At 34.5% G+C, this 25,501-nt stretch overlaps 1 protein-coding gene across 1 annotated transcript in view; it reads left to right on the top strand.

The window, feature by feature from the left end:
• The window catches only part of LOC149795965 (kin of IRRE-like protein 3), an 87,128-nt gene extending 61,836 nt beyond the window's left edge, over nt 1–25,292 (top strand). The window contains exons 5-11 of the mRNA XM_089965884.1: nt 2,416–2,694; nt 3,375–3,506; nt 3,941–3,971; nt 5,270–5,406; nt 14,105–14,141; nt 15,133–15,227; nt 16,090–25,292. Coding sequence (XP_089822010.1) covers nt 2,416–2,694; nt 3,375–3,506; nt 3,941–3,971; nt 5,270–5,406; nt 14,105–14,141; nt 15,133–15,227; nt 16,090–16,142 — 764 coding nt within the window. The 3' untranslated portion in view covers nt 16,143–25,292. The remainder of the gene's footprint in view (nt 1–2,415; nt 2,695–3,374; nt 3,507–3,940; nt 3,972–5,269; nt 5,407–14,104; nt 14,142–15,132; nt 15,228–16,089) is intronic.
• The last annotated feature ends 209 nt before the right edge of the window (nt 25,293–25,501 follow it).

The following is a 25,501-nucleotide window of genomic DNA, read 5'->3' as shown; positions in this document are numbered from 1 at the left end:
GTGATCTCTTATCCATTCTATATAAAGTAAGAAGATCATGTGACCTCATCCATTCTTATAAAGTAAGATCATGTGACCTTATCCATTCTATATAAAGTAAGAAGATTATGTGACCTCTTATCCATTCTATATAAAGTAAGAAGATCATGTGACCTCATCCATTCTTATAAAGTAAGATCATGTGACCTTATCCATTCTATATAAAGTAAGAAGATTATGTGACCTCTTATCCATTCTATATAAGTAAGAAGATCATGTGACCTCTTATCCATTCTATATAAAGTAAGAAGATCATGTGATCTCTTATCCATTCTATATAAAGTAAGAAGATCATGTGACCTCATCCATTCTTGTAAAGTAAGATCATGTGACCCTATCCATTCTATATAAAGTAAGAAGATTATGTGACCTCTTATCCATTCTATATAAAGTAAGAAGATCATGTGACCTCATCCATTCTTATAAAGTAAGATCATGTGACCTTATCCATTCTGTATAAAGTAAGAAGATCATGTGACCTCTTATCCATTCTATATAAAGTAAGAAGACCATGTGACCTCTTATCTATTCTGTATAAAGTAGGAAGATCATGTTTCCCTTTATCCATTCGATATAAAGTAAGAAGATCGTGTGACCTCTTATCCATTCTATAGAATGTATGATCATGCGACCTCTTATCGATTCTGTTTAAAGTAAGAAGATCATGTGATCTCTTTTTCATTCTGCATACAAGCAAGAAGATCATGTGACCTCTTACCCATTCTGCATAAAGTAAGAAGATCGTGATAAACAAGCACAGAGTTGTACTCGTTCTTTCCCATTTTTTTGTGAGCCGCAGTGGTTAGCAGTGACTCACGACCGACGGAGTGCGAGTTCTAATCGTATCATCAGACCAGTCTGAGACAGCTGCCTTGTTGTGTCCTTGGGAAAGGCACTTTACTCCAGTTGTCTCCGCACTAAATAACTTAAATGTGCCGTAAAGAACCAAACCAATTCTTCCGCATTAGCAAATAAATCTCTCCAACAATTTATGTTTAATTAAACTAAGTGTTCTTGATTTACTTTACAAACTTTCACCCCAAAACAGACTCATCTACCTTATAATACCATCTTCTCCAAAGTGGCTGAAGTAAAACACTGAAATAAAAATAGCTTCGTTGAAAGTTAGGCAGGGAACGATGTGTCTTAATACATCAAGTATTTTACCAAGGCACATATTAGATATGTTTTTTATAATCTTAAATTTTCTTTTACTATATTTTGAAAACATGAATACAAAAGAATAGACGACAGAAACTCATCCAAACAATATCAATATGTTTATGAGACTACATTTTTCCAATAAAAAACAAGCAGACTCAAAAACTTTGAATCTATTTGCAGATGCTCCTGTGGTAAAAGTAAAGCCGTATTATCATGTTAACCCTTTCATTGTTAAGTTAGCCCAGAAAAATGTTGAATTCATGTCGCATTACGACATCATATGGTACATGGATGAACCTATCCCAATCGACTGAATCTGAACTTGTCTTAATGGTTATACCCGTTATTTACAATTCACAGGGGGCCCCGAGTTGCCGAGTGGTCTAAAGCGCTCACCGTTCCAGATCACTGCCATCTCACCTCTGTCTGCGTGGGTTCGAGTCCAAGGCTCGGCTAGCGTGGGTACGTGGGAAAGCCTGCCAGTAGCTTCTCGTGGGTCGGTGGTTCTTCCCTGGGTTTTCCAGGGTTCTTCCTCCACCAGTTATACTGGCCGCCATGTATAGCCTATCTTGTGCTGAAAAATGGCGTTAAACCCTAGAACAACAACAACAACAACAATTCACAGTACCTAACGATAGGTACATTCAAGGCTTCACACGTGTAAGTAGCAAACGATAGGTAAATTCAAGGTCTCACAAACTATAGCTAACTTCAAGGCATCACACGTCTAAGTAACAAACGATAGGTAAATTCAAGGCATCACACGTCTAAGTAACAAACGATAGGTAAATTCAAGGTCTCAAACGTCTACGTAGCAAACGATAGGTAAATTCAGAGTCTCAAACGTCACATTAGCAACAGTATGTAACTTCAAAGCCTCACACGTCAAAATAGCAAACACTAGGTAACTTCAAGGCCTCTCACGTCACAATAGCAACCGATATGTAACTTCAAGGTCTCACACGTATTTTGTTCTCGGTATTATTCTGTTATAACCTATTTATTAATGCTGATTCACTGCCGCATACATTGCATTTTTTCGATGCATATTACACCTATCAACCACTAGCTTACATAAATATCTCATTTTAGGAAGGAAACAAACATAAAAGACACACACATTCAAAAATGTAATAACTAGTGAAGTAATGGATTTATACATAACCAAACATACTTGAGCTAACTACACACGTTGTTGATTATTTATTACAGATGGACCGGTTGTAAATATTAGCGAGGATGTTACATTAAACGAGGGAGAATCCTTGAAAGTTGAATGCACTGTCGATGCAAATCCACCAGCCTTTGAGGTATATTGGAGTAAAGATGAGGACGCTGCATTTTATAGGAACTCTACCAAGCTGAGCTTCGATCTTGTCAGCAGACATGACAGTGGGACATACAGATGTACAGCTCGGAACCGGATTCATCCAAGTGGACAAAAAGAAGAGTTGATGAATGGAACTATGTTGTTTCATCTCGATGTTAAATGTTAGTAACTGTTATGAACACTATTGCTTCATTAATTGTATTCACATTGTACATGTCAACGTGTTAAATGGTAATAGCTATTGGAGATAATATTACTGCGTTAATTGTATTCAAATTGTACTTGCAACCGCCTTTAGGAGGGTGAAAAGCTCAAGACATCAGACGTGTCAACACTTAATGATGACAATTAATAGGATGAAGTTGATAATTAAGGGAATGATGATAATTGTTAAGGGGATGAAGTTGATCAGCAAGGGAAGAATGATGATTAAGAGGATGATGATGACAATTAAGGAGATGAAGTTGATCATCAAGGGGCTGGAGATGATAATTAATGGGATGTTTGAAAAAAGTTAATAGGGTAATGGTACCAGGTCAAAAAAGTGAGTTTGTTTTTCCTTTGATATCGCGAATAAATAACATTGCAAGCATAACGAAATTACGCATTTGTGAATGAAACATTTATAATCGTCAAAAGACCAATATTTATTTAAACTATTTAAAATAGCGTAAATCTTTTCATTCTCCATAGTTCTCTTGTGCGTGCATATATATATATATATATATATATATATATATATATATATATATATATATAAATGCACATACCTATCAATTTCGGTTTTTCTGATTGATTATTTCTATATTAACTATCTATTTATCTTCCCGTATTCATTCAGTTGAGGATGCTTCGTTACTTGGAGAAGTAGTCGGAGGAACTTTGGCGGTCATTGTTGTCCTGACTTCGGTGGCTATAACCGTTTTCATCGTGAAGTTAAGAGGACGCTCTCACCGACATTTTAGTATGCCGGGCAAGTAACGTCACCTATATGTTAGGCATCGGAATTCTGTTGAAAATGATAAATTATATAGAAAGTGCCAATGTCAATATTACATTATTTTGAATATTTCCAAGTTTAGAAACTGTATTTAATTCATGTGCATAAACGCAACATCTTGATACTGGTGCATACGTATAAATCAAACAATATTTACCAATGAGCTATTTAGCAAAAATAAACAGATGAACTGACAATGACTGACTGAATGTTATAAAGTGCAACATACAAATCCACATGTATGCGAGGTTTTGGTGTTATACGTTTTGCACACTGTTACAACACTTACATACCTTTAATGTTATGTTCACGACTTCAACATGTGTTTTATACAAACTTTAAAAGTGTTATAGATTCCTTGCATAAACAACATATACTCATTTTATTACTTTTTCTTACATTTTCAGTTACAATGTCAAATCAAATGGAGAATGCCGGGTAAGATAATTCAATAAATATACATTTCCCTTCTCTTCATTTATCTTAATTATTTATATATAGGCCTTACACGAGAAAAGCTTGCAAATTAACTATTTAAAAATATCTTTATATAGCAAACGTACCTGCAGATCTGAATATCCATGTTTTTTTATTCGTTCTTAGTTATTTCATACGAGTGATATCGATGTGATAGTGTAAACATTATTGATCATTTTTCTAAACATGGAAGGAGTACCACCAAGAAAAACAAAACAAAATAATATTGTTTTATATCAAGCTTGTTTGAATTTGATGGTTCATTTTCTTTTGTTGTAGTTGTTGGGGGGGGGGGTGCGTATGGAGGTAGGCCTTAGTCTTGCAATAACGTACCGACTTGATATCATATTCTGAAAGAGATCAAGAGAAAAGCATGCTAAAAGTTACGTCAAGAAAATGATCTAAAAGAGGCAAGAAGTACCAAAACATGATTAGAACGTGCGATTTCTCCATCGGATTCAAGGCGTACCAAAACATGATTAGAACGTGCGATTTCTCCATCAGATTCAAGGCGTACCAAAACATGATTAGAACGTGCGATTTCTCCATCAGATTCAAGGCGTACCAAAACATGATTAGAACGTGCGATTTCTTCATCCGATTCAACGCGTACCAAAACATGATTAGAACGTGCGATTTCTCCATCAGATTAAAGGCGTACCAAAACATGATTAGAACGTGCGATTTCTTCATCAGATTCAAGGCATACTACAACATGATTATAACGTGCAATTTCTCCATGAGATTCAAGGCGTACCAAAACATGATTAGAACGTGCAATGTCTCCATTATATGCGTGGCGTAATAGTATATGATTCAAACGAGCGATTTCTCCATCAGATGCATAACATGATTAAAACTAGCGTTTCTCTGTCAGGTGCAAGGCATGCAAGAACATGACTAGAACTAGCGTTTCTCTGTCAGGTGCAAGGCATTCCAGAACATGATTAGAACTAGCGTTTCCCAATCAAATGCAAGGCATACCATATGATGATGAAAACAAACGATTTCTGCATCAGAGTACACAGCATAATTGCATGCAAACACACAATATGTCACTTTCAAAACATGAAAGGTTATGTGCATTACAATAATTGCATATCAACAAATAAATACAAGTGTTCTCAGAAATATGAGCCTTTTTATTTTGTTTGTTTGTTTTTCGTTTAACTGAGAACCTCCGATCTCATTTATTTCAGATTTGATAGCTACTAGCCCAGCACTGACAAATATTATTATTTCTTTCTTTTTAAATATAGATCGTTGTCAAGTATAGGGCGGGATCCAATATACGCCAATGCTACCCATGACCTTAATGAAAGGAGTGTGGAATATGACGATCTGCTAGTCAACAGACCGAAATCAAATCTATATTTACAGCTTACAGTTGTGCCAGGTAAAGTGAAATACAGCTGTTACGGATATGCATAATAAAATGCTTATACTTTTTTTGTATATTCAAAGTTATTTTTGTAGCATAGATCTCAGGAACTTAATAGTCTGCAGTAATAAATAATAAACCAATGATTCATTAGGTAGAAGTGACTGGCTGGCTTTAAACTCCATAAATATAACGTAACTCACACATCCATAGATAATACGTCGAACGTTTTGGAAACTGCAAGTTGCTGAAACGTTCATGTTTTAAATATAATACGTGAGCCCATCAAACTAATATCGATGTCGATGAGTGTCAAATATAACTCTGGACTTAATATGTTTGATGGAGAAGTTTATACGTGGTTGCACGTGGAAAAAGAGTATCATTTGATTTAGAGAGACACCGAAATGAGTTGATTATGAGAGACAACGTCAGGCTGATCATTTAAATAACTAGATGGTATACCAGTTTATTTGTTCTGGGTAGTTAAACGATAGCAGACATTTTTAGTGTCCTTTTGAGTTAATAGTGGTATCCGGTACAACTTGAAATATGATATATTTACTGTTTAAAATCATTTTAAAGCCCCTTGGCTCTCAGAGTGATAGGCAGAAGATATGACATTTTGGTTGCCTAATTCTTACATGACTTGCTGGACAATTCCAGACATGAAATTTGACTCTTGGCCCAATTGGACAGATTTTGGAAGGCCAAACTGAGTTAAAAAAAAACTGCATCAATGCTTTTCTATTGTTTTAGATTTAATATTCCTCAAAGGCATTGCCTCTGGTAACCTATTGTCGCACACATCATGGTCAACAACTACTGGCTACCTGACTTGATCTTAGGTAAAAGATGAACACAATCTAACATTATTCTGCAAAATGGTTCGTCAAATGCAGGAATCGTTCGCAAATGAGCCTTAGGTATCTTCTGATTGGGTTTTTACCATTTGGCACGTATGACAACGTCTGCAGTACTTACAAACATCGGCTTTGATTTTCGGCAAAAAAAAAGTGAGTCAGGATCTTATGACAAGTCATTTTTATCCGTAAATGTGCAGCCAGAAGAATTTCATGGGCCAGGCTAAGTATTTTCTGTCTGACAGATTTTAGAGCTGCAATTTGATGGTTCACGGATCACTCGTAACAAGCAGGTACCTATGGAGGTCTCCATTTTCTCATAAGAATTCCATTTTTAATGAAATAACAGACATGTACTTTAGCGGCTTCAGTTTCACTAATGGCCCCTTGAAACGAACAGGAAATCTCTGGATCTTTTTCCTGTTTGACGACACAATGATTGTCGTATGTAACCCTGATTATAATAAAGAGAATGTGTAGTTAAAAGAGAATCAATGTGATCACTACTCTTTGATTGATCTAAACAAGGAGAGAAAGTGACTTCATGGAAAATTTGACCAATACATGTGTCAGTCAATGGAATACTTTCCTGATCAACATCATTCATAAGAGCTTTCTTTGCCATAGCTATAGTAACTGCACAAGCTGCGTATACATCAGGGATTTCCTTTTCAATAGGATCGACTTTCTGATCCAAACAAGGCTTGTCAGATACAAGTGTATTATTTACAATTTTACTTCAAGCTAGGTCTTTTCCTAGTAATATATGAACGTTCTGATTGGGTAAAGAACAAACTGTTCCGACTGTCACTGTTCCTCAGACTATCTGTGATGACACATTTAAACAATGGAGAGGAACATTAATAAAGTTGCACTCCACTCCCTGAATAAAAAAGCTCTGCTTAGAAAAAGATTTTCAGAAACACGCAAAGTACATGATTATAAAAGGCTTTGAGAAGCTCCTCTCTCCCATTACAATTTTAAAAGGGATATGATTGGCCTAATCACCCAAGAGTGATATAGAACCCTTCGACATGATTGGTTCATAATTCATAATAAAACCAGACTTGGGATTATTAGACCCACCAAATATATTCTTTTAATACATGACCATGACCTTGACCTCTTAGAAACAAGAGCATTTGGAATAGGTGCGTCTTGATTCTGATACTTGATTTTTAATTGTAGCAATCAAAAATAACTTGTCTTTTCTTCTAGCAATAGTTGCACGCAGAAAGAGACTACGATGTTTTTTATCAAGCTTATCAAAACTTGAGTTTCAGAAGTTGTGCCAGATTGAAATTTTGAAGGCTTGTGTTATGCTGAAATACTTTTCTACCAGTTGACTTCTGAGTGGAATTCTTATTTACAAAAGAAACTTTATGAGCTAAAGAATACTCGTCAGCAGTACGAGCAGCATTTTCCATAATTTTGACCTTATGCCCAACAAAGTAAATTTGTATGTCAGTATGGACAGGTTATTTGAACTCTTCAAATAATAAAAGTTGTCTAAGACTTTTATAATCTTGGTCAACTTTCTTGGCTAAGCACCGTACATAAATAATATCTTTTTTTTCTCTTGCGAATTAGACTATGTTTTGTCCAGCTTCATATTTATAGTTTCTGAATTTTAGCCGATAAGCCTCAGGGACTAATTCATAACCCATTAATATATAAACCCTAACCACATCATAGCCAGCACTCTGCTCTAGTGACAGTAAATTGTAATTATCACTAGTTTTATCAGCTAATGCCAATTGTTGTAATATAGTCCAGTGCTCTCTTGGCCACTTCAACGTTTTAGAAATTGTTTTCAAAACGAAAAAATATTGATCTACTTCTTTTTCACGAAAAGGGGTATTAACTTGATATTTCTTAAAACATCAAAAGTTGGTGAGTGGTTTCCCATTTGTCAGCTCTAATTCTCTTAACGAATTTGAAATTTCATTTGTCTTACTTCCATCTCTTTCTAAAACTGCATTTTGGGTTTCATTTTTTCTTTCTGAACCTGCCTTTGTCTTTCCTCCCTTTTCTTTCCAACTGTATCTTTTCAATCTGAAACTGAACCTGTCTGATTCCAACGCTTTTAGACGTGCTTCCACTTTCAAAATTTCTAACCACTCCTGGATAAAACTAATATAATTATCTGCTTTTGATGATGTTGAAAAAAACTTTGATTTCACTAAATATATCAAAAGTGAAAAAAGGGTTCTGAGATATCTTAGACAAACTTCATATATCCAGTATGAGCCACCAAATTTTCTTTATTGCGTGTTCAGGCTCTTTCAAATAGTAAAACGAAAAGAGTAAACTTAAATAAAATGAAATAATAAAATAAAATAAAAATTCTTAAAATTAAAACATAGAAGTCTAAGTAATAAAAGGTCCTGATGAAACTGAGTTTGAGTCCAGATGAAATCCGAAATGGAAGGCGATGACGCCAGTTGCAATCTTCACAGTGAAAATTGTGTCAACAGTTCCTTGTTAAATCACAGAAAATAATATTCCAATTTTTAGTATGTGCAAATTTTATAGCCCGACTGACTAATTGTTATCATAACATAAGTTATAAGACTAAAATCAATGGTTCCTTCACTTAAAAAAAATGTTGTTTACCAGAAAATATAACTGTTTCTAAATCATGGTCAGATCTAGAAAGAGTGATTATGTTATTGGCTGTTTCTCACCAAACTAAATTTCGGGACATTGTCAAATCCAGTAAATAAAATTACATTACAATAACATATAATAGAATAAACAAATAATTAATACAAGAAATATAAATTAAATCAAACATACATAAAACACAAAGAAAAATAAAGATTTATAGAATAAAGCTTTTTTTTACCATATATTAATTATATATGAGGTTTTAAAAAATTACATAAGAAGAATTCGTATGAATTATACAAAGTGTACATTACATGAATTAATACACTCGTATATACGGGAAAATTAATCTGTCATTATTTTCTTTTTCCTTAATGTGCCTGATTTCAGTATTATATTCCTGTGCCAACACACTCCACCTAGTAGTCTTTGATGTTTTTTTTTCCGTCTTGCAGATCAAAGTAACGGGGAAGTGATCACTAAACGCAATAATCCAAGAAGGAGTTTAACTAATGTAAACTTCAAAATGTTGTAATGCTATATAAAAGCCAAACATTCCTTATCAATTGTTGAATAATTTCTCTGTCGATTATTTAATTTGTTAGGAAGCTAGCACACTGGATGATTAACACCATCTATTTTTTCTTGAATCAATACTGATCCAACCCCAACATCACTTTCATCGACCGATATGTGTAGCTGTAAGAACTGTCGCGCTTTTGAGTATGGCTCTTAACTTATGATGAGTCTCCAGACATGAGTTAGTAAAAAGGAACTTGTTTTTCGTGCTCAATACAATTTGTCAGGAGTTCAGCAGTTATGGAAAACTTGGAAGCAAATTTCCGATAGTATCCAGCCATACTTAAAAATCGCATCAGTTGCTTTTTAGTGACAGACATAGGGAATCCAGAGATTGCCTTGACTTTAGCATCTATATGTTTGCCTTGACTTTAGCATCTATATGTTTAACTTGTCCAAGTGCCACGTTATGTCCTAGAAAGGTTACACTAAAACGAGAACATGTTGGACAGGAGCCTATCTATTGCTCGTGTTCGATGAGATATTCACTGTTAAAGGGTGAGAACCAGATGTACCATATTATAATTGTTTGCATTTTATATCAAATACTGATGTACTGGCTCAGTCTGCAGCGGTGTATCTAAATCGTTTCATTTTCATAGTTGTAATACTGTTTAATAATGAACAAGACTTTTCTGTTCCACCTTTAAAATTAAATAATGTTATAATTAGGACTCTTGATAAATTGTTGCGGCGCTTAGTACGATCCCAGTGTAAAGTGTTCAATATCTTGATAATGTTCTTATGAAAAATTCAATGCAGCACGTACATATTGATTGAACACAGACCAGTCAAGTAAAACGGCACCACATGTTCATGCATAATAGTTTTATATACTTTATAGAGAAGTGTTGCTATTATGGCCCATTGTCTTATTTATGTTATATGGTAATGTTGTCATTAAGGCTGATTGGTTTGCTGACGTTTCATGGCAGTGCAGTTGTTAAGGCCCATTGTTTAATTAGCGTTACATGGTAGTGTGGTCACTGAGGCCTGCTACTTTATTTACATTACATGGCAGTGCTGTTTTTAAGGCCCATTGTTTAATTTGCATTACATGGCAGTGTGGTCATTGAGGCCTATTATTTTGTTTACATTACATGGCAGTGCTGTTTTTAAGGCCCATTGTTTAATTTGCATTACATGGCAGTGTGGTCATTGAGGCCTATTATTTTGTTTACATTACATGGCAGTGCTGTTTTTAAGGCCCATTGTTTAATTTGCATTACATGGCAGTGTGGTCATTGAGGCCTATTATTTTGTTTACATTACATGGCAGTGCTGTTTTTAAGGCCCATTGTTTAATTTGCATTGCATGGTAGTGTGGTCATTGAGGCCTATTATTTTATTTACATTACATGGCAGTACTGTCATAAGTGTCCCTTGGTTCGTTTACATAATGAGGCTGTGTTGTTATTAAGGTCCGTCGTTTTATTTACGGTGCCTGGTAGTGTTTACATTAAATCCCATTGCTAATTTATTATCTATGGCAGCGATGTCATTAAACCCCATTGGATTACTTACTTTATTATGCAGTGTTGTTATTAAGCCATTTTTTATATTTACGTTACATGGCAGTGTTGCTGTCAAGTCCCATTTTTACGATATGTCATTAAAATACAGGTGATTTATTTACGCTACCTGGAAGTATTGTTGTGAAGGCATCGGTATTTTATTTACATTAAATGACAGTGTTGTCATTAAGGACCATTGATTGATTAACGTTACAAGGTAATGCTGTTAGAAAAGCCTACTATTGTCTACATTACATATCAGTGTTGTTTGTATGGTCCATTGTATGATTTACATTAATGGACAGTGCCGTTATTAACACCCATTGTTTTATTTACATAGCATAAAAGGGTTTTTGTTAATTCACAATTTTTAATTACATTGAAGGTCAGTGTTGTTATTAAGGTCTTTTGTTTTGCTTACAATATAGTGCGGTATTGTTTTTAAGGCCCATTTTATTAACAGTACAAGGCTGTGTTGTTATTAAGATCCAATGTTTTATTTGCATTAAAGATCAGTGTTACCATTTAGGGCAATTATTTCACATTACATGACAGTTTTATTCTTAAGCCCATTGTTTTATTTGCAGTATATGACAATGTTGTCATTAAGACCCATTTACTGATTTACGTGAAATGCTGTGTTGTTTTTAAGGCCAATTCTTTATTTACAGTACAGGGTAGTGATGTCATTAAGGTCTTTTTTTTTAACATTATAGCAAGTGGTGTCATTAATGCCCATATTTTTATTTATATACTTTATAGGGAAGTGTTGCTATTATAGTTTTATTTATGTTACAGGGCGGTGTTGTTATTAAGACCCACTGTTTTATTTACATTCTAAAGCTTTGTTGTTTAGGTCCATTTCTTTTAACATTGCATGACATTATCGTTATGAAGGTCCATTGTTATATTTACATTACAGGATAGTGTTTTGTTTAAGGCCCAGTGTTTTAATTGCGTTACAGGGTAGTGTTGTTGTTAAGGGCCTTTGTTTCATTTACACTGCAATGAAGTGTCGTTAAGTCACATTGTTTTTTCCATAACGGGACAGTGTTTTAAGGCCCATTGTTTTATTTATATTACAAGCCAGTGTTGTTGTGGCCCATTGTTTTATTTATATTACAAGGCAGTGTTGTTGTTAAGGCCCATTGTTTTATTTACATAACAGGGCAGTGTTGTTAAGGCCAATTGTTTTGTTTACATTACAAGGCAGTGTTGTTCAGGCCCATTGTTTTACGTACATAACAGGGCAGTGTTTTGAAATCTCATTGTTTTATTTACATTACGGGGCAGTGTTTTGAAATCTCATTGTTTTATTTACATTACAGAGCAGTTTTTTGAAATCTCATTGCTTTATTTCCATTGCAGAGCAATGTTGTTGTGACCCATTGTTTTATTTACACAACAAAGCAGGATGATGTTGTCCACTGTTTTATTTACATTACAGGGCAGTGTTGTTACGGGTCATTGTTTTATTTACATTATAGACCAGTTTTGTTTTCAATGTCAATTGTTTAATTTACATTACAGGGCAGTTTTGCTACGGCTCATTGTTTTATTTACGTTACAGGGCAGCGAGGTTGTGGTCCAATGTTTTATTCATTATACAGAGCAGCGTTGTTGTTAAGGTCCATTCTTTTATTTATATTGCATGGCAGTGTTGTTGCGTTCCATTTGTTTGTTTACATTACAAGGTAGTGTCCTTATGGCTCATTTTATTATTTACATTACAGGGCAGTATTGTTGTTAAAGCCCATTGTTTTAAATGTAATAAAGGGCAGTGTTGTTGTGGCCTATTATTTTATTTATATTAAAGGCAGCGTTTTTGTGGCCCATTATTTTATTAACATTACAGAGCAGTGTTGTTGTTAAAATCCACTGTTTTTTTTTTAACATTACAAGGCAGTGATATTGTAGCTCATTGTTGTATTTATATTACAAGCCAGTGTTGTTGTGGCCCATTATTTTATTTACATTACAGGGCAGTGTTGTTGTTAAGGCCCATTGTTCTTTTTTAAGTCATAGGAAAGTGTTGTCAAGGCACATAGTTTTGTTTACATTAAATAGCAGTAGTTGTAAGGCCCATTGTTTTATTTACATACCAGGGCAGTGTTTTCAAAGCTCATTATTTTGTTTACGTTACAGGGTTGAATTGTAAAGGCCCATTGTTTTATTTACATTACATGGCACTATTGTTAACAACCATTGTTTGTTTTATATTACAGGGTATTGTTGCTAAAGCTTATTGTTTTATTTACATTACATGACAATGCTGTTGTGACCTATTGTTTTATTTACACCACGGGGCAGTGTTGTTGGTAAAATCCATGTTTTTATTTAAATTACAGGGCAGGGTTTTTAAGGTCTATTATTTTATTACATTACAAGACAGTGTTGTTGTGGCTCAATGTTTTATTGCATTACAGGGCAGTGTGTTTATACAAAAATCTATTTAGTTTATTTATATGAGAGGGTAGTTTTGTGAAGGCCCATTGGTTTATTTACATTACTGAGCAGTGTGGTTGTGGTCCATTGTTTTATTTGCATTAGTGCAGTGTTGTTGTTAAAATCCATTCTTTAATTTACATTGCAAGGCAGTGTTGTTGTGGTTCATTGTTTTAGTTACATTACAAGGCAGTGTTGTTGTTAAGGTCCATTGTTTTTATTTAAATTACAGGGTAATTGTCTTGTGGCCCATTATTTTCTGTTTGCCCATTGTTTGTTTTACATTACAGGGTATTGATTTTAAGGCCCATTGTTTTATTTACATTACTGGGCAGCTTTGTTAAGGACCATTGTTTTATTTGCATTACATGACAGTGTTGTTAAAGCCCATTGTTTTATCTAACTTAAAGGCCAGTGTTGTTAAGGCGATTGTTGTATTGATATTACGATGCAGTGTTGTTGTAGCGCATTGTTTTATTTACATTACTTGGCAGTGTTGATGTGGTCCATTGTGTTTTTGTTATATTACAGGGCAGTGTTGCTACGGCCCATTGTTTGATTATATTAAAGTGCAGTGTTGTTGTGTCCCTTTGTTTTTCTACATTACAGTGCAGTGTTGTTGTTGCCCATTGTTTTATTTACATTACAGGACAGTGTTTTTGTGTGCCTCTGCGTTATAAACTTATTCATATCTGCTTTCAGATGTCACAGCGAATAATATCGGAAACACCAATGACAGGTTCGCATTTTTTATCATTTTATCTTTGAAAGTGCTCGCTGAAACGTTTTTTTATACCTAACTGTTTGGATATACTCCAGTCAAGTGTTAGTGATAATTGAATAAGAAGAGTATGTCAAAGAGATACTTAAATATTATTTACTAGTACAAAGTCAATGTGTAATAATAAACTGATGTAAATTCGAGTTTTTTCTTCTTGATGGAATCTGTAAAAGCAGAGGTTGTTGTCAACGCATTGTTTATTGTGTCGTGTGTAGTAAATGAGAGCAAACTACCTTCGTAAGAACACGCCGATGCAGTCAATTCAGGCTAATATCGGTACGTTTGGAACCCGAGACCTTGAACTAGAGATTTCGATTCTACTCCAACTGAACTACATCATTTCCTATACGTAAGTATAGAAAAATGTTCAGTACAAGATCTTGTAGAAAGGAAAAAATACTTTTTTCTTCTAATGTAAACAGTTGTAGCAGCATAACAGGTTTCGTAGCAAGTTCTTGATTATTCCAGCATTGTTAATTTGAATTATCAGTTAATTTTGAACAGTCTCTGTATTGTTCAGATCCGATATAACTGAACGTTTATAGTATCTGCAACCACCATCAACATTTTATCCAGTGACCTCCTTAGCCTCTGGATAAATAGGGGTCACTTCTGTGAATGATTGCTACTAGACAAGGAATAAACGATGCCGTCTGCCAGGTGACGAATTCATTAGCGGAGAGCCTACCCAGATCCGAATTCTTCCAAATCGGATTATCCACCACTGACTTTGGAGCCTGCACGAGACCATAAATGGCATACAGTAATTGTCAGAAATTAAAGGATTTGTTATGTTTGACGGCTGGGTTGCACTTGTTTAACCGTATTTGTGGATTTTATTTTATTTTCAGCTATTCTGTAGGGGATGACTATCTGTTGTGGTTTTTATTTCATTTTCAGCCATTCTATAGGGTATAACTATGATTTGTGGATTTGATTTCATTTTCAGCCATTCTACAGGGGATGCTTATGATGACCTACATTTATATACAAATTATCAAGTCCAGACTGACGTCACTCAGTGCCCAGAACATCAGACTGAAGGTAAGAACGAGATTTAACTTGAATACCTTTTGAACATTTCTCAGGTATAGTCATTTATTTTGGGGGATATATCCAATTGCTGTGTTTGCTAATGTGTTCGTATCGTATAGGTCAGTTGTTCTGGTATATGTATCTGATTGCTTTATTTGGCAATGTTTTCTTATCATCTGTTCAATTGTTTGAATGGATGTATCTAGGGTCTGTTTTTGGCAATGGTTTACTATTAAATAAACATTTACAGGTCTTTTAGTTTTAAATATCAAGGGATAGAAAAGAAACGCAATCTTAAAACAGGCATATATTACAAGTTATTTTATGGATTTTGGATATATTTTATTTCAGTCAGAATATATATAATTACTAGTTTAATGGCATCCTGACTGAATAAGCAGACATAATTCAACTGATTATGTATTGCAAAAGTTACGTTGTGGGTGTTTTTTTTCTCTTCCATATATGATATATTGTAAATGATGTTTATCCATCACAATATATTAAGCGTTATTTAAAGAAGAGATAGTGCGCGGAGGAGTGTACGTGATCTCTTCAAAGTTGTTAATCAAAAACGTTTAATACAAAACTCATATGATAGGGAGATAGAGGGAATTACTCCCAGGTATTAACTGACAGTCATTATATCCGTTGATCATGATCATCGATAGCAACTGTATTGCGATATTATCGGACTTAAATACACTAACAGATACATATGAGTCCATACCTGTAATTTTTTTAAATCGATTTTATCATTACAGAAACAAATGTATGACATTCGAAGTCATATCGGTGGTAGTTTTATTCTTGTAAATACATACATACATACATACATACATACATACATACATGGGATTTCTTTTTATAGGTGATTACCAGATGTACGCCAACCTAGAGACTAGAACAGGAAAGAAACCATAGTTACCAACAGTTTTTCATCCTTCCGACCTTTCGATCCTTGTTTTGACGTCACATAATGACATTGCCGAGCATTATATGTGTCACGAACTATATAGTTCATTTTTTGTTACATCGGAAAGGAATATATGGTTGCCATCTGATTCGCATTGAAAGCTGAGATGGAAAAGCATATATGAAATTCCAAGAACTAAATGGACGGACATTTCTTGAAGTTTGTAAGCGGATTTATAAATGAGTAGGTACTATTTGGTAAGGGTCATGTTAAAGTAAGGGTGTAATACCAATGATTTTCGCCATGTCATAAAGGCCATATTTCCATACGGATGTGATAAGACATATAGCTAACGTTGCATCAATGCAATGTTTAGCTAAGGATTGGATGACAAAAGGTTGACAGATTATATGATGTTTACGATACCCAGCACGATCTGTAAATGATGTATTTTGCAATCAGAATAAACAAACCTATTTATCTTACCAAACTTGTTATTTACATCGTTGTTGGAAATCGCAACATTTGTGATATGTTTCTTAAATTATGCAATGAAAGATTTTAGAAAAGAGTAAATTACTGGACAATCGTACTTAAAGTATTCAATATTTTGTACTTATCTTGTACGAAATGTACACGTAGTATCATCAGTGAAGTTTTCTTTTCTTCTTTTTAAAAACGCTTTGTTACAGTAATTCTTTGCATGAATTGTAACTAAAAGACAAGTAAATTTGCATCATTGGTGCACTTCGTAGCTAAAGTTAAAGAAATATTACTTCTCCAGTTTTGTTCAATTTTTCAGCTTCATAATTATGTCAACCAAACATGTTGTTCCCAATATGATTTATTAGTCGTATTCTTTACCAAATATGATATTACAGAATTTAAAATTCTGTTTGTCTGAATTTACATTTGTAAGAGTGTTACCCTTTTTATGGAAGTTTTGATTTTTTCTTGTGACCAGATACTTTTGGAATAATTAATAAATATTCATAAAAGCTACTTGTGTAAGCGTGATGTGATGTGATGTGATTTTGATTTTTAACGTAGCTTTAACAATTTTTCAGTCATATTGCTACGATGTCTGCAATGTGGCAGTTTATAGTGATGTCTAGCACTGGGGCATCATGCCGCAGACATGTAGCATGATGTCCCACCCAGTCACATTATCCTGACACCAGGCCGACCAGTCCTAACACTAACCTCTTAATGCTGAACGCAAAGCGAGGCAGCTGTTAGTACCATTTTTTAAGTCTCTGGTATGACTTGGCCGGGCTTGTGTAAGCACTTTTGATGTAGAAATGCAAAAACTAGTAAGGATCTTTATCTATCGAAGAGATGTTATACTTCTATTTTTAATTGGAGCTGAAGTTATTAATATCAGCACATTTTTTAATTTATGTGACAGTTATAGATTCACTCACAATGGTTACATTTTCCACGTTATTGGACATGAAAAGCATATAGCCAAGAGTGTGTTACTTATACATTTATCAACAACTGGTAACTTTGCTCCCCTTGATTTAATATCGGGATATAGCTCCAAATATTGAAAAGTTAGTTTGGAACCATGTTCTGTAAAGATCCTACTGGATTTAACACAAGCCGTTTGATCCAAGTGATCTCAATGTATTGAGTAGAATAATGGGTACGAACCATGTACAGACCACCATCTGCAGATGGGCTTTAAAGGGGACCAACATGCAAAATTGATATTCGCGCAAACTTCATTTATAATTTACTACATGTATAAGGTTGATTTTCTGAAAAATTTTACCTTTTATTCTTACTCGTTACAAAGAAATTTAAGAAAAACCGATCATCTCTCCCGATCCGTCTTGAATAGAACAACGCGCTTCCGCCCCCCCCCCCCCCAGCCTCGTAAAAATAGCGGGTGTGATATTATTTGACTCACTGTACACATTAGCATTGTAGGTCATCATTTATGGAGAATTCGCCCTAGTTGTTAAGGCTTTATTTATTGTTCTTTTTCTTCAACTAAATAACATTAAATCTATAAAATGAGTAACTTTTCAACTTTTCCGTTTGATCAACTCCGCTTCTGTACTTAACGAAAAAGAAGTGGTATCTGTCCCTTTTGCTCTGCTCTTCAAATCATTAAATGTATTTTAACTGGCAAAATAGAGCGGGTGTAAGCATGATGTGACATCTGCAGTTTAATACATGGAAGGGCTCCAACCTAATAACTAAAGTCATCCTGAGACGACTTTATGGCATGGATTTCTATAACCCGAAATCGACTGAATTCTTGCCGTCAGTAATCCGAAGACTTATAGTATCATCTCTCTAACTGAACAATTTAATCTGATTTTTCATTGAGATTTACTAACCATTGACGAATGATACTTGTACTGGATAAAAACCTTCTTTGACGCCTACTCAGGAAATCCGGTCGCTATTGAGTTCAACATCATGGCTAAGGCACATAATTCGGACGGTTTCTGAAAGCTATCATGTACTACACCCATCTTTTACTTTATTTCTTTGTTTTTGTCAGTGTTCGTAATTTTATTATTTCTCAATAAAACAAACTCTTTAAAGTTGAACGAGAAGTTTAAAAATATTTCACTACTAAATAAACAATAAACATTACGTTACTTTATTATATATAACAATACCATGATCACGCGTACTAACAGGATTTTGTTACTTTAAATGCATATTTGAACTGCTCAACGTACTTGGGACATAATGAGGTCATCTTTAAAAACAAATTTAAATGTCACAGTTAAATCCTGGACTAAACTGAATAATATTTCACATGGTCCGAATCAGCTTGGAAGTTTGGAGATTCCGCCAGATATATGGGCCGAATCAGTCTGGTCCGAGTTTGAGAGTAATTACCACATTAATGAATAATGTTAGTATAATAGATGTATCAATCAAGAAAGTTAACAGCAACATTTGTTTAAAAAAATTGTATCATGGTGTTCCAGTGTGTGTAGTCATAAGAAATCTAACGAGTTTATATGAACACAAAGACTTTCAGTTATAAGTGATTTATTTTTTTATTATCGACATTACACAAAAAAGATGAATGCATAATGGGAAGGAGTGGTTTATTATATAACGAGTGGAGAACAGTCTTGAACGTAAGTATGGAAGATAAAATGCATATTAGTCCGATGCAGTAACATACAAAATCAAACGTGCATAATAAATTGATGCTGGAAACATTAGATGAAAAAGCGTAGACATTTCTTTAATGTTATTTCATTTGGTAGATAATTTCTTACTTTTCAAATATGGAGGAAAAAAAGAGCAAAATAATTAAGGATTGTTCCAGAACGGATATTATTCAGTCGATTTAGAGCTGCATATTGAACAATCTTGTTTCTACATGACACTTCGCTGAACAAATTGAATACAACTCTTATACGCTAATCGTCGCAAATGACGTCAATCCTGCTTGTATGGAAAAGAGCTAACGAATTCGCGGCAGGTTCTTTCCGTTTGATCTCGGAATATAGGACGATATTTTGTATGAAATGTTTGTGTAAATACAATAGATGCAAAAAATATAGTCCGGATTTTCGTCCCCTTTAAGTGTATCTCATTATACCATTTCGGTTTCCCACGCCCCCAACAAAATCACAAATATTTTATTTGATTTCATTTTTTGGTTGATGAAATGCTAGCAAAGCTCAGAATAATTGAATGCACATTTGGCAAAACCCAAGAGTTAGATACAATTTTTATTTCTTCCGAAAAGGAACAGATGTATCCTCATCCAGCAATCCTGAAGTTTGTTTTCTTTAATTTCTTTTGCATACGTTAACTAAAACGTTATTTCTAAATGTAGAAAGGAAGAAATAGACAATATGATGTGAATGTCTGAGCCTAATTTCGTTCTGAAAATGTATTCCTTCGTATCATTGACTTTGAAACATTAAAATGCAAACCAGAAACCGATAAAAATTATGTTAGGGTTGTGATGGTAGATTATGTTGTAGATCGTCCAGTCAGCTAACTATTTTATTATCGTTTGCTTTTCTCTGCTCTTCTATTATCGTTTGTTTTCCTCTCCTCGTCTATGTTTATTATTTGGACTGGTTCTCTTTTTATCTACACTCATCCTGCACTAATTTCCTCCTTTTTGTTTCCAACATGTAATGTTTCTCTTTGTGCCCAGGTTGTATTATTTTGTCTCGTACTTTTGTTTTTGTCCCCGAAGGTTTATCTATGAAGAGTCTCGTGTGGAAACAGAGGATTTTCTTATATCGGTGCAAACTCTGTCATTGATTCTATTATTTCATTGCTGCTTGATTTAATGGTGGTTGTTTCCTGGTATATATATATATATATATATATATATATATATATATATATATATATATATATATATATATATATTTATGATGTTGTTGTGGGCTGTTTATCAATTTTCCCCGTTGGTTCTTTTCAATAGATATCTGTTTAAATTGATTCTCTTTTGTTGGCGTTCTTGAGTTCCAGTGTTTCTGGTATTGCTCTTTGAGTCCATGTTTGTTTCGTTTTCTGTCATAGATACATTCTCAGTACCAAGCAGTTTACGCAAAAACCGCACATATAGATAAAGGTGTCATTTTGATTGTTTTATTTGGTATTTATAGCACTGTCGCTCCAGTTTGTATTCCCGGGATGGTTTGGTAAGGTGCCATTTTGTGTTCGTTGTTTTAAGGTTGAATGTTTCGAATGTCTCCACTGCATCTTCCATTGGTATTTATATTGAGATTCCTGTAATGTGGACTTCTACATTTTTAATTTCTATTTCACATTGTATTTACGGTTGTTTTGTAACTTGAAATGTTTTCCCGTTTATTTCTATGCTGACATTTTCCTAGATGACTCATCGTTATTGTTTGCAGGCTTTATAAGCCTTTTTCCGATATGTTTATTATTATTATTATTATTATTATTATTATTATTATTACACTATGTAACACAATGTTTGTTCTTGGGTAGTAAGTGTTATTTCATAATTGCGTATGCATAAAAAGTATAGAAATGGCTATTATTCCCTATAAACTTTGCCTTTGTGATTAGGACAGTGATATTTACAATGAGTAGAAAACGGGCGAATTTGTGTCTTTGTGTTCACGTAAAGTCAGAAGAAATAAAAACATATGAATCAAAAGTAACATGTATTTGTACTAAAATAATACAAAAATGACCACAACAGATTTAGAAGTGAGTGCTTTTTTTTCAAAATGTACGATTATACTGTAAATCACTTTCACGAATCAGCCCCAAAATGTTGTCTCCTATCATGTGCTCTTTATACTGTCCTTGGTAGCTGCGTTCAATGTCCCGTATATCCTGCTGTAATCGCTTGCCTTGTTCCTCCGAGTACGCTCCCATGGTTTCCTTGAATTGACCAAGATGAACATTAAGGATATGGACTTTTGGGGACATCCTGCAGCCCATTTCGCCAGAGTCTCAACCAACTCCACATATTTTTCGGCCTTGCGATTGCCCAGGAAGCCCCGAACCATTGCGACAAAGCTGTTCCAAGCCGCTTTCTCCTTACTAGTGAACTTCTTGGGGAATTCATTGCACTTCAGGATCTTCTTTATCTGCGGTCCGACGAAGACCCCGGCCTTAATCTTTGCCTCCGACAGCTTAAGAAAGAAGTCTTGATGATACTTGAAGGATGCCGACTCCTTATCTACATCTCTGACAAATTGTTTCATAAGGTCCATTTTGATGTGCATTGGTGGCACCAAGCACCTTCCGGTGGTCCGCCAGTGGATCCCACTTGATGTTGTTCCTCCCCATATAGAACTCGGTCCGTTTTTGCCAGTCCCGCCTGGTGTAGTGCGCTTTGGTGTCCCTGCTGTCCCAAAAGCAACGATAACAGGGACCCTTGGTAAAACAGCCTTGGAGACCCATCAGGAATGCCAACAAATCAAAGTCGTTGATGACCACCCAGCCGTACTCATCATACTTCAATGCGTCTAGCAAAGGTCTTGATGCTAGTGTGATCCCCTTTGAGGGGCACTGAGTGAGCCAGGGCAAGAGACGGGTACTTGTTCCGACTATGGAGTAGCACGGCTTTGAGGTTCCTGGATGAGCTGTCAATGAAGAGGAGATTCCGATTACCTAGAACAGACTGGTCATATTGCCCCAGAAACAGAGCCCATCTTGACGGGTGGAGAAGCTGCTAAAAGCTTGGTGATGCTTCCTCTGATCTGATATTTTCACACCTTCATCCAACAAGTTCCACTGCTTGAGATTAGACGTCAAAATCTCGGAATTCGACTTGGTGAGACCAAGATCCCTAATCAAGTCGTTGTATTTTTGGTTGGGGTAGTATAGATTTATCTCCTCGTGCCTACCTCTGAAATTGTCATCTGGATCCACAACGTCTTAATCGCTCTCTCACTTGCTGCTCTCTTCTGAAGACGGTTGCCCACTCTCCGGATGAGTGGGTACGGAGTGTTCAAGTCAGTGTGGCAACTGGGCAATGGATCAAAGAAAGTCCGAATATGTGATAGCAGGTACATTCTTACCAGTCCAACGTTTGGAAGGGTCCACTATGCAGAAGCAGCAGTTGCTTTGAGTGGTCAATGGGTTCCCGCCAAATTCTTGAGAAAGCAAACTTCATTGCTCTATTTTACCCTCTTCACCATTCTACAAAAATACATTTATTTCACCATTACTAATGTGTAAGAGATTCTCGCAACATTTTTCACACATTGTATATTTTTTCATTAACATTACAAATTGTAAAATATTTTAACATTAAAATCCATTACAATTTTAAAAAATTTAAAAAATATTTATAACATAAAATTCCGAGCAACAAATGTTCATCTTACCTTCCAGAGATTTTAAGCAGTGCTCGCGGGTGAAATGAGGTGCCCAGGGCTTGTTTTGATCCCCTACTGGCATGCCGAAATATGTCTTATAGGCCTCACATATCTTAGCAGCTGCTTCCACGGAGTACGTTTTCGCTCTTGTCTTGATAAATTGTCCGCAGGCATAGCAAACTGTGACTGCTGGATGCTTTCAGCCTCTTGAAGCCATCTCAGAAAATTGCAGATATGTATTTACTTTGGCAGATAGAACTAAACTGAACTGATTGGCTGAAGGCACCTGTATTTATACTAATATTCATATTACTGGAAAGTTCTAGAAGTTATTCCAAGTTTACTCAGCATTGACTCTATCTGGAATGTTCTGGAAAATAGGAAAGTTTCAAATATCATTTTTGGGTCACAAAATCCTAGTTTGTGGGAATAAAACCAATTTCAATATTTTTGAGGCATATGCAAATTAGGAAATAAGATTTACTAACCAGGAACGAAGAAACAATTGTTACACGATGTTCTAATTATTATTATTATTATTATTAGGTAAAATTACTTGTTCGTATGGTTTTGCTATGAATTATCAAATGTATTGGCCAAAACGTAACATAAAGCACAACGTATTGGAAAGTTAATACAGTGTTAGAGAAGACCAGGACAAAAACTAACCATTTCTTTTAACTTAAGCAGATATTTTAAGGACTGCTATTTCAGGCAAAATGATTTTCTGAATTGAATATTCTTTTATATTTTCCCGTGGCGTGCATGTAAAAAGTTCCTTCTGTTGTACATTTCACCTTATTTTATTTTTCATTTAAGAGACGAAATGTTGGACTGTTACGCAATGATAATTACGCAATTATATATTTCTCAAGCCTTTTTAGACTAAAATTTAAATCGCCTATACTTCTCCAAAGAGACATAGTATAAATATATGGATTTAATGACACCTCCGATAAATATCAAGTTTAACTCAGCATTGACATTGTCTGGAATGCTCTGGAAAATAGGTAAATTTCAAATATCACTTTTGGGTCACAAAAGCATAATTTGTGGGAATAAAACTATTTTCTATATTTTTGAGGCATATGCAAATTAGGCTGGCTGATTTTGTCGTATCGAGTTATTGCACAAGTTCGCAACGAAATGCACATATATATACGAAATTACTGAACTGTTAAAATACAAAAATTAAGCCTACTGAGGCTAAATTAAAATGTTCAAAGGCTGATCAATACAGGAATGTCTTTCTTTGTTACTCAGCAACATGACATGCGGTGGAGTTGCTGTGTCAGAGACTTTCGTAAGGCGGTATCACACAATATCACATAACACACTTTGCACATGTTATGTTGATAAATGATTTTGTCTTTCGTAAAATGTTTTGTTTATTTGGATTAACGCGTATTCTTTTATTTATAGTATGCAAAAATGTATTATCTACTTTTACTATTTCAACATTATTCGGGACTACTTTTTATGCACAACAAAGGAAAGGTACACAGTCTGTCAAAATGAACGAAATTATTAATTATTTCTTCTATCTAAATAATTTATACTGAAAAAACACTATGGGATAAAACGAATCTCAAACGGGTAATGATTTAATATTAAAGTTTTGATACTCTTTAGATAATGTATAGCATTTGAGAGCCAAGGGTCACAAAAGCTGGACATTATTCAACTCATGTCATAAATTCATTATTAAATCATTACCCATTTGATATCCTCTGTGAATTGCCCACTGAACTTAGACACAAAGACACAGTGATCCCATTCAAGAGTGCTCTCAAAACTCACTTATTTCGACTGCAAGAACAAACTTAAAGACCTAATAATGTTTCCTACCTTAAATATTCTCAGCATGGTTTTTTATGTTTTCTAATTTCATGGTGTTTGTTTGTGTAATCATATCATTATATGTTTGTTTTTTTTCTTATAGGTGTTGTCTAATGTTGTAAAGCGCTTAGAGCTTCTCACGATTTGGCTCTATACAAAGTCTTCATTATTATTATTATTATTATTATTACTATTTGCAATAACGAAATGATAAGAAACATTACTTATTCTATTATGATAACAACAAAGGCGAGGATCCATGTTTGTATTTACCGAGATGGATAATTATTATTATTATTATTATTATTATTATTAATTTGTACTTAGGTAGACGTTATTTAAATGTTTAACATTTTAACGTAAATACCCAATGTACAGCATTACTCTACATCATCCTGTATATTAACATTTTGGGAGTTTCTCAAGTCTCCTTTGATGATTTCATTTTATTTGAACCAAGAAACCCAATTCATTAAATGATCATTACAATAAAAAGTCCTATTTTAAGATGATTGTTTTTATTTTTATTGATATTTTATCATAAAGAGAACATTGATGCATCAAAATGTGCATTAATTTTGATTATATAGTTGATCGAATTCAAATAGCAGGCATCTAACAGTGATTATGTTGTAGATCGTATAGTCAGTTAACTGTTTTGTTATCGTTTGCTTTTCTCTGCTCTGGGTAATTATGACGCATTTATTGTACAGAAC

This window comes from Sinohyriopsis cumingii, chromosome 7 (genome assembly GCF_028554795.1).
Source record: "Sinohyriopsis cumingii isolate HCF-2022 chromosome 7, ASM2855479v2, whole genome shotgun sequence".
Lineage (NCBI taxonomy): Eukaryota > Metazoa > Mollusca > Bivalvia > Unionida > Unionidae > Sinohyriopsis > Sinohyriopsis cumingii.
The sequence above is the reverse complement of the archived record's forward strand: the minus strand, read 5'-3'. Positions and strand labels throughout refer to the sequence as shown.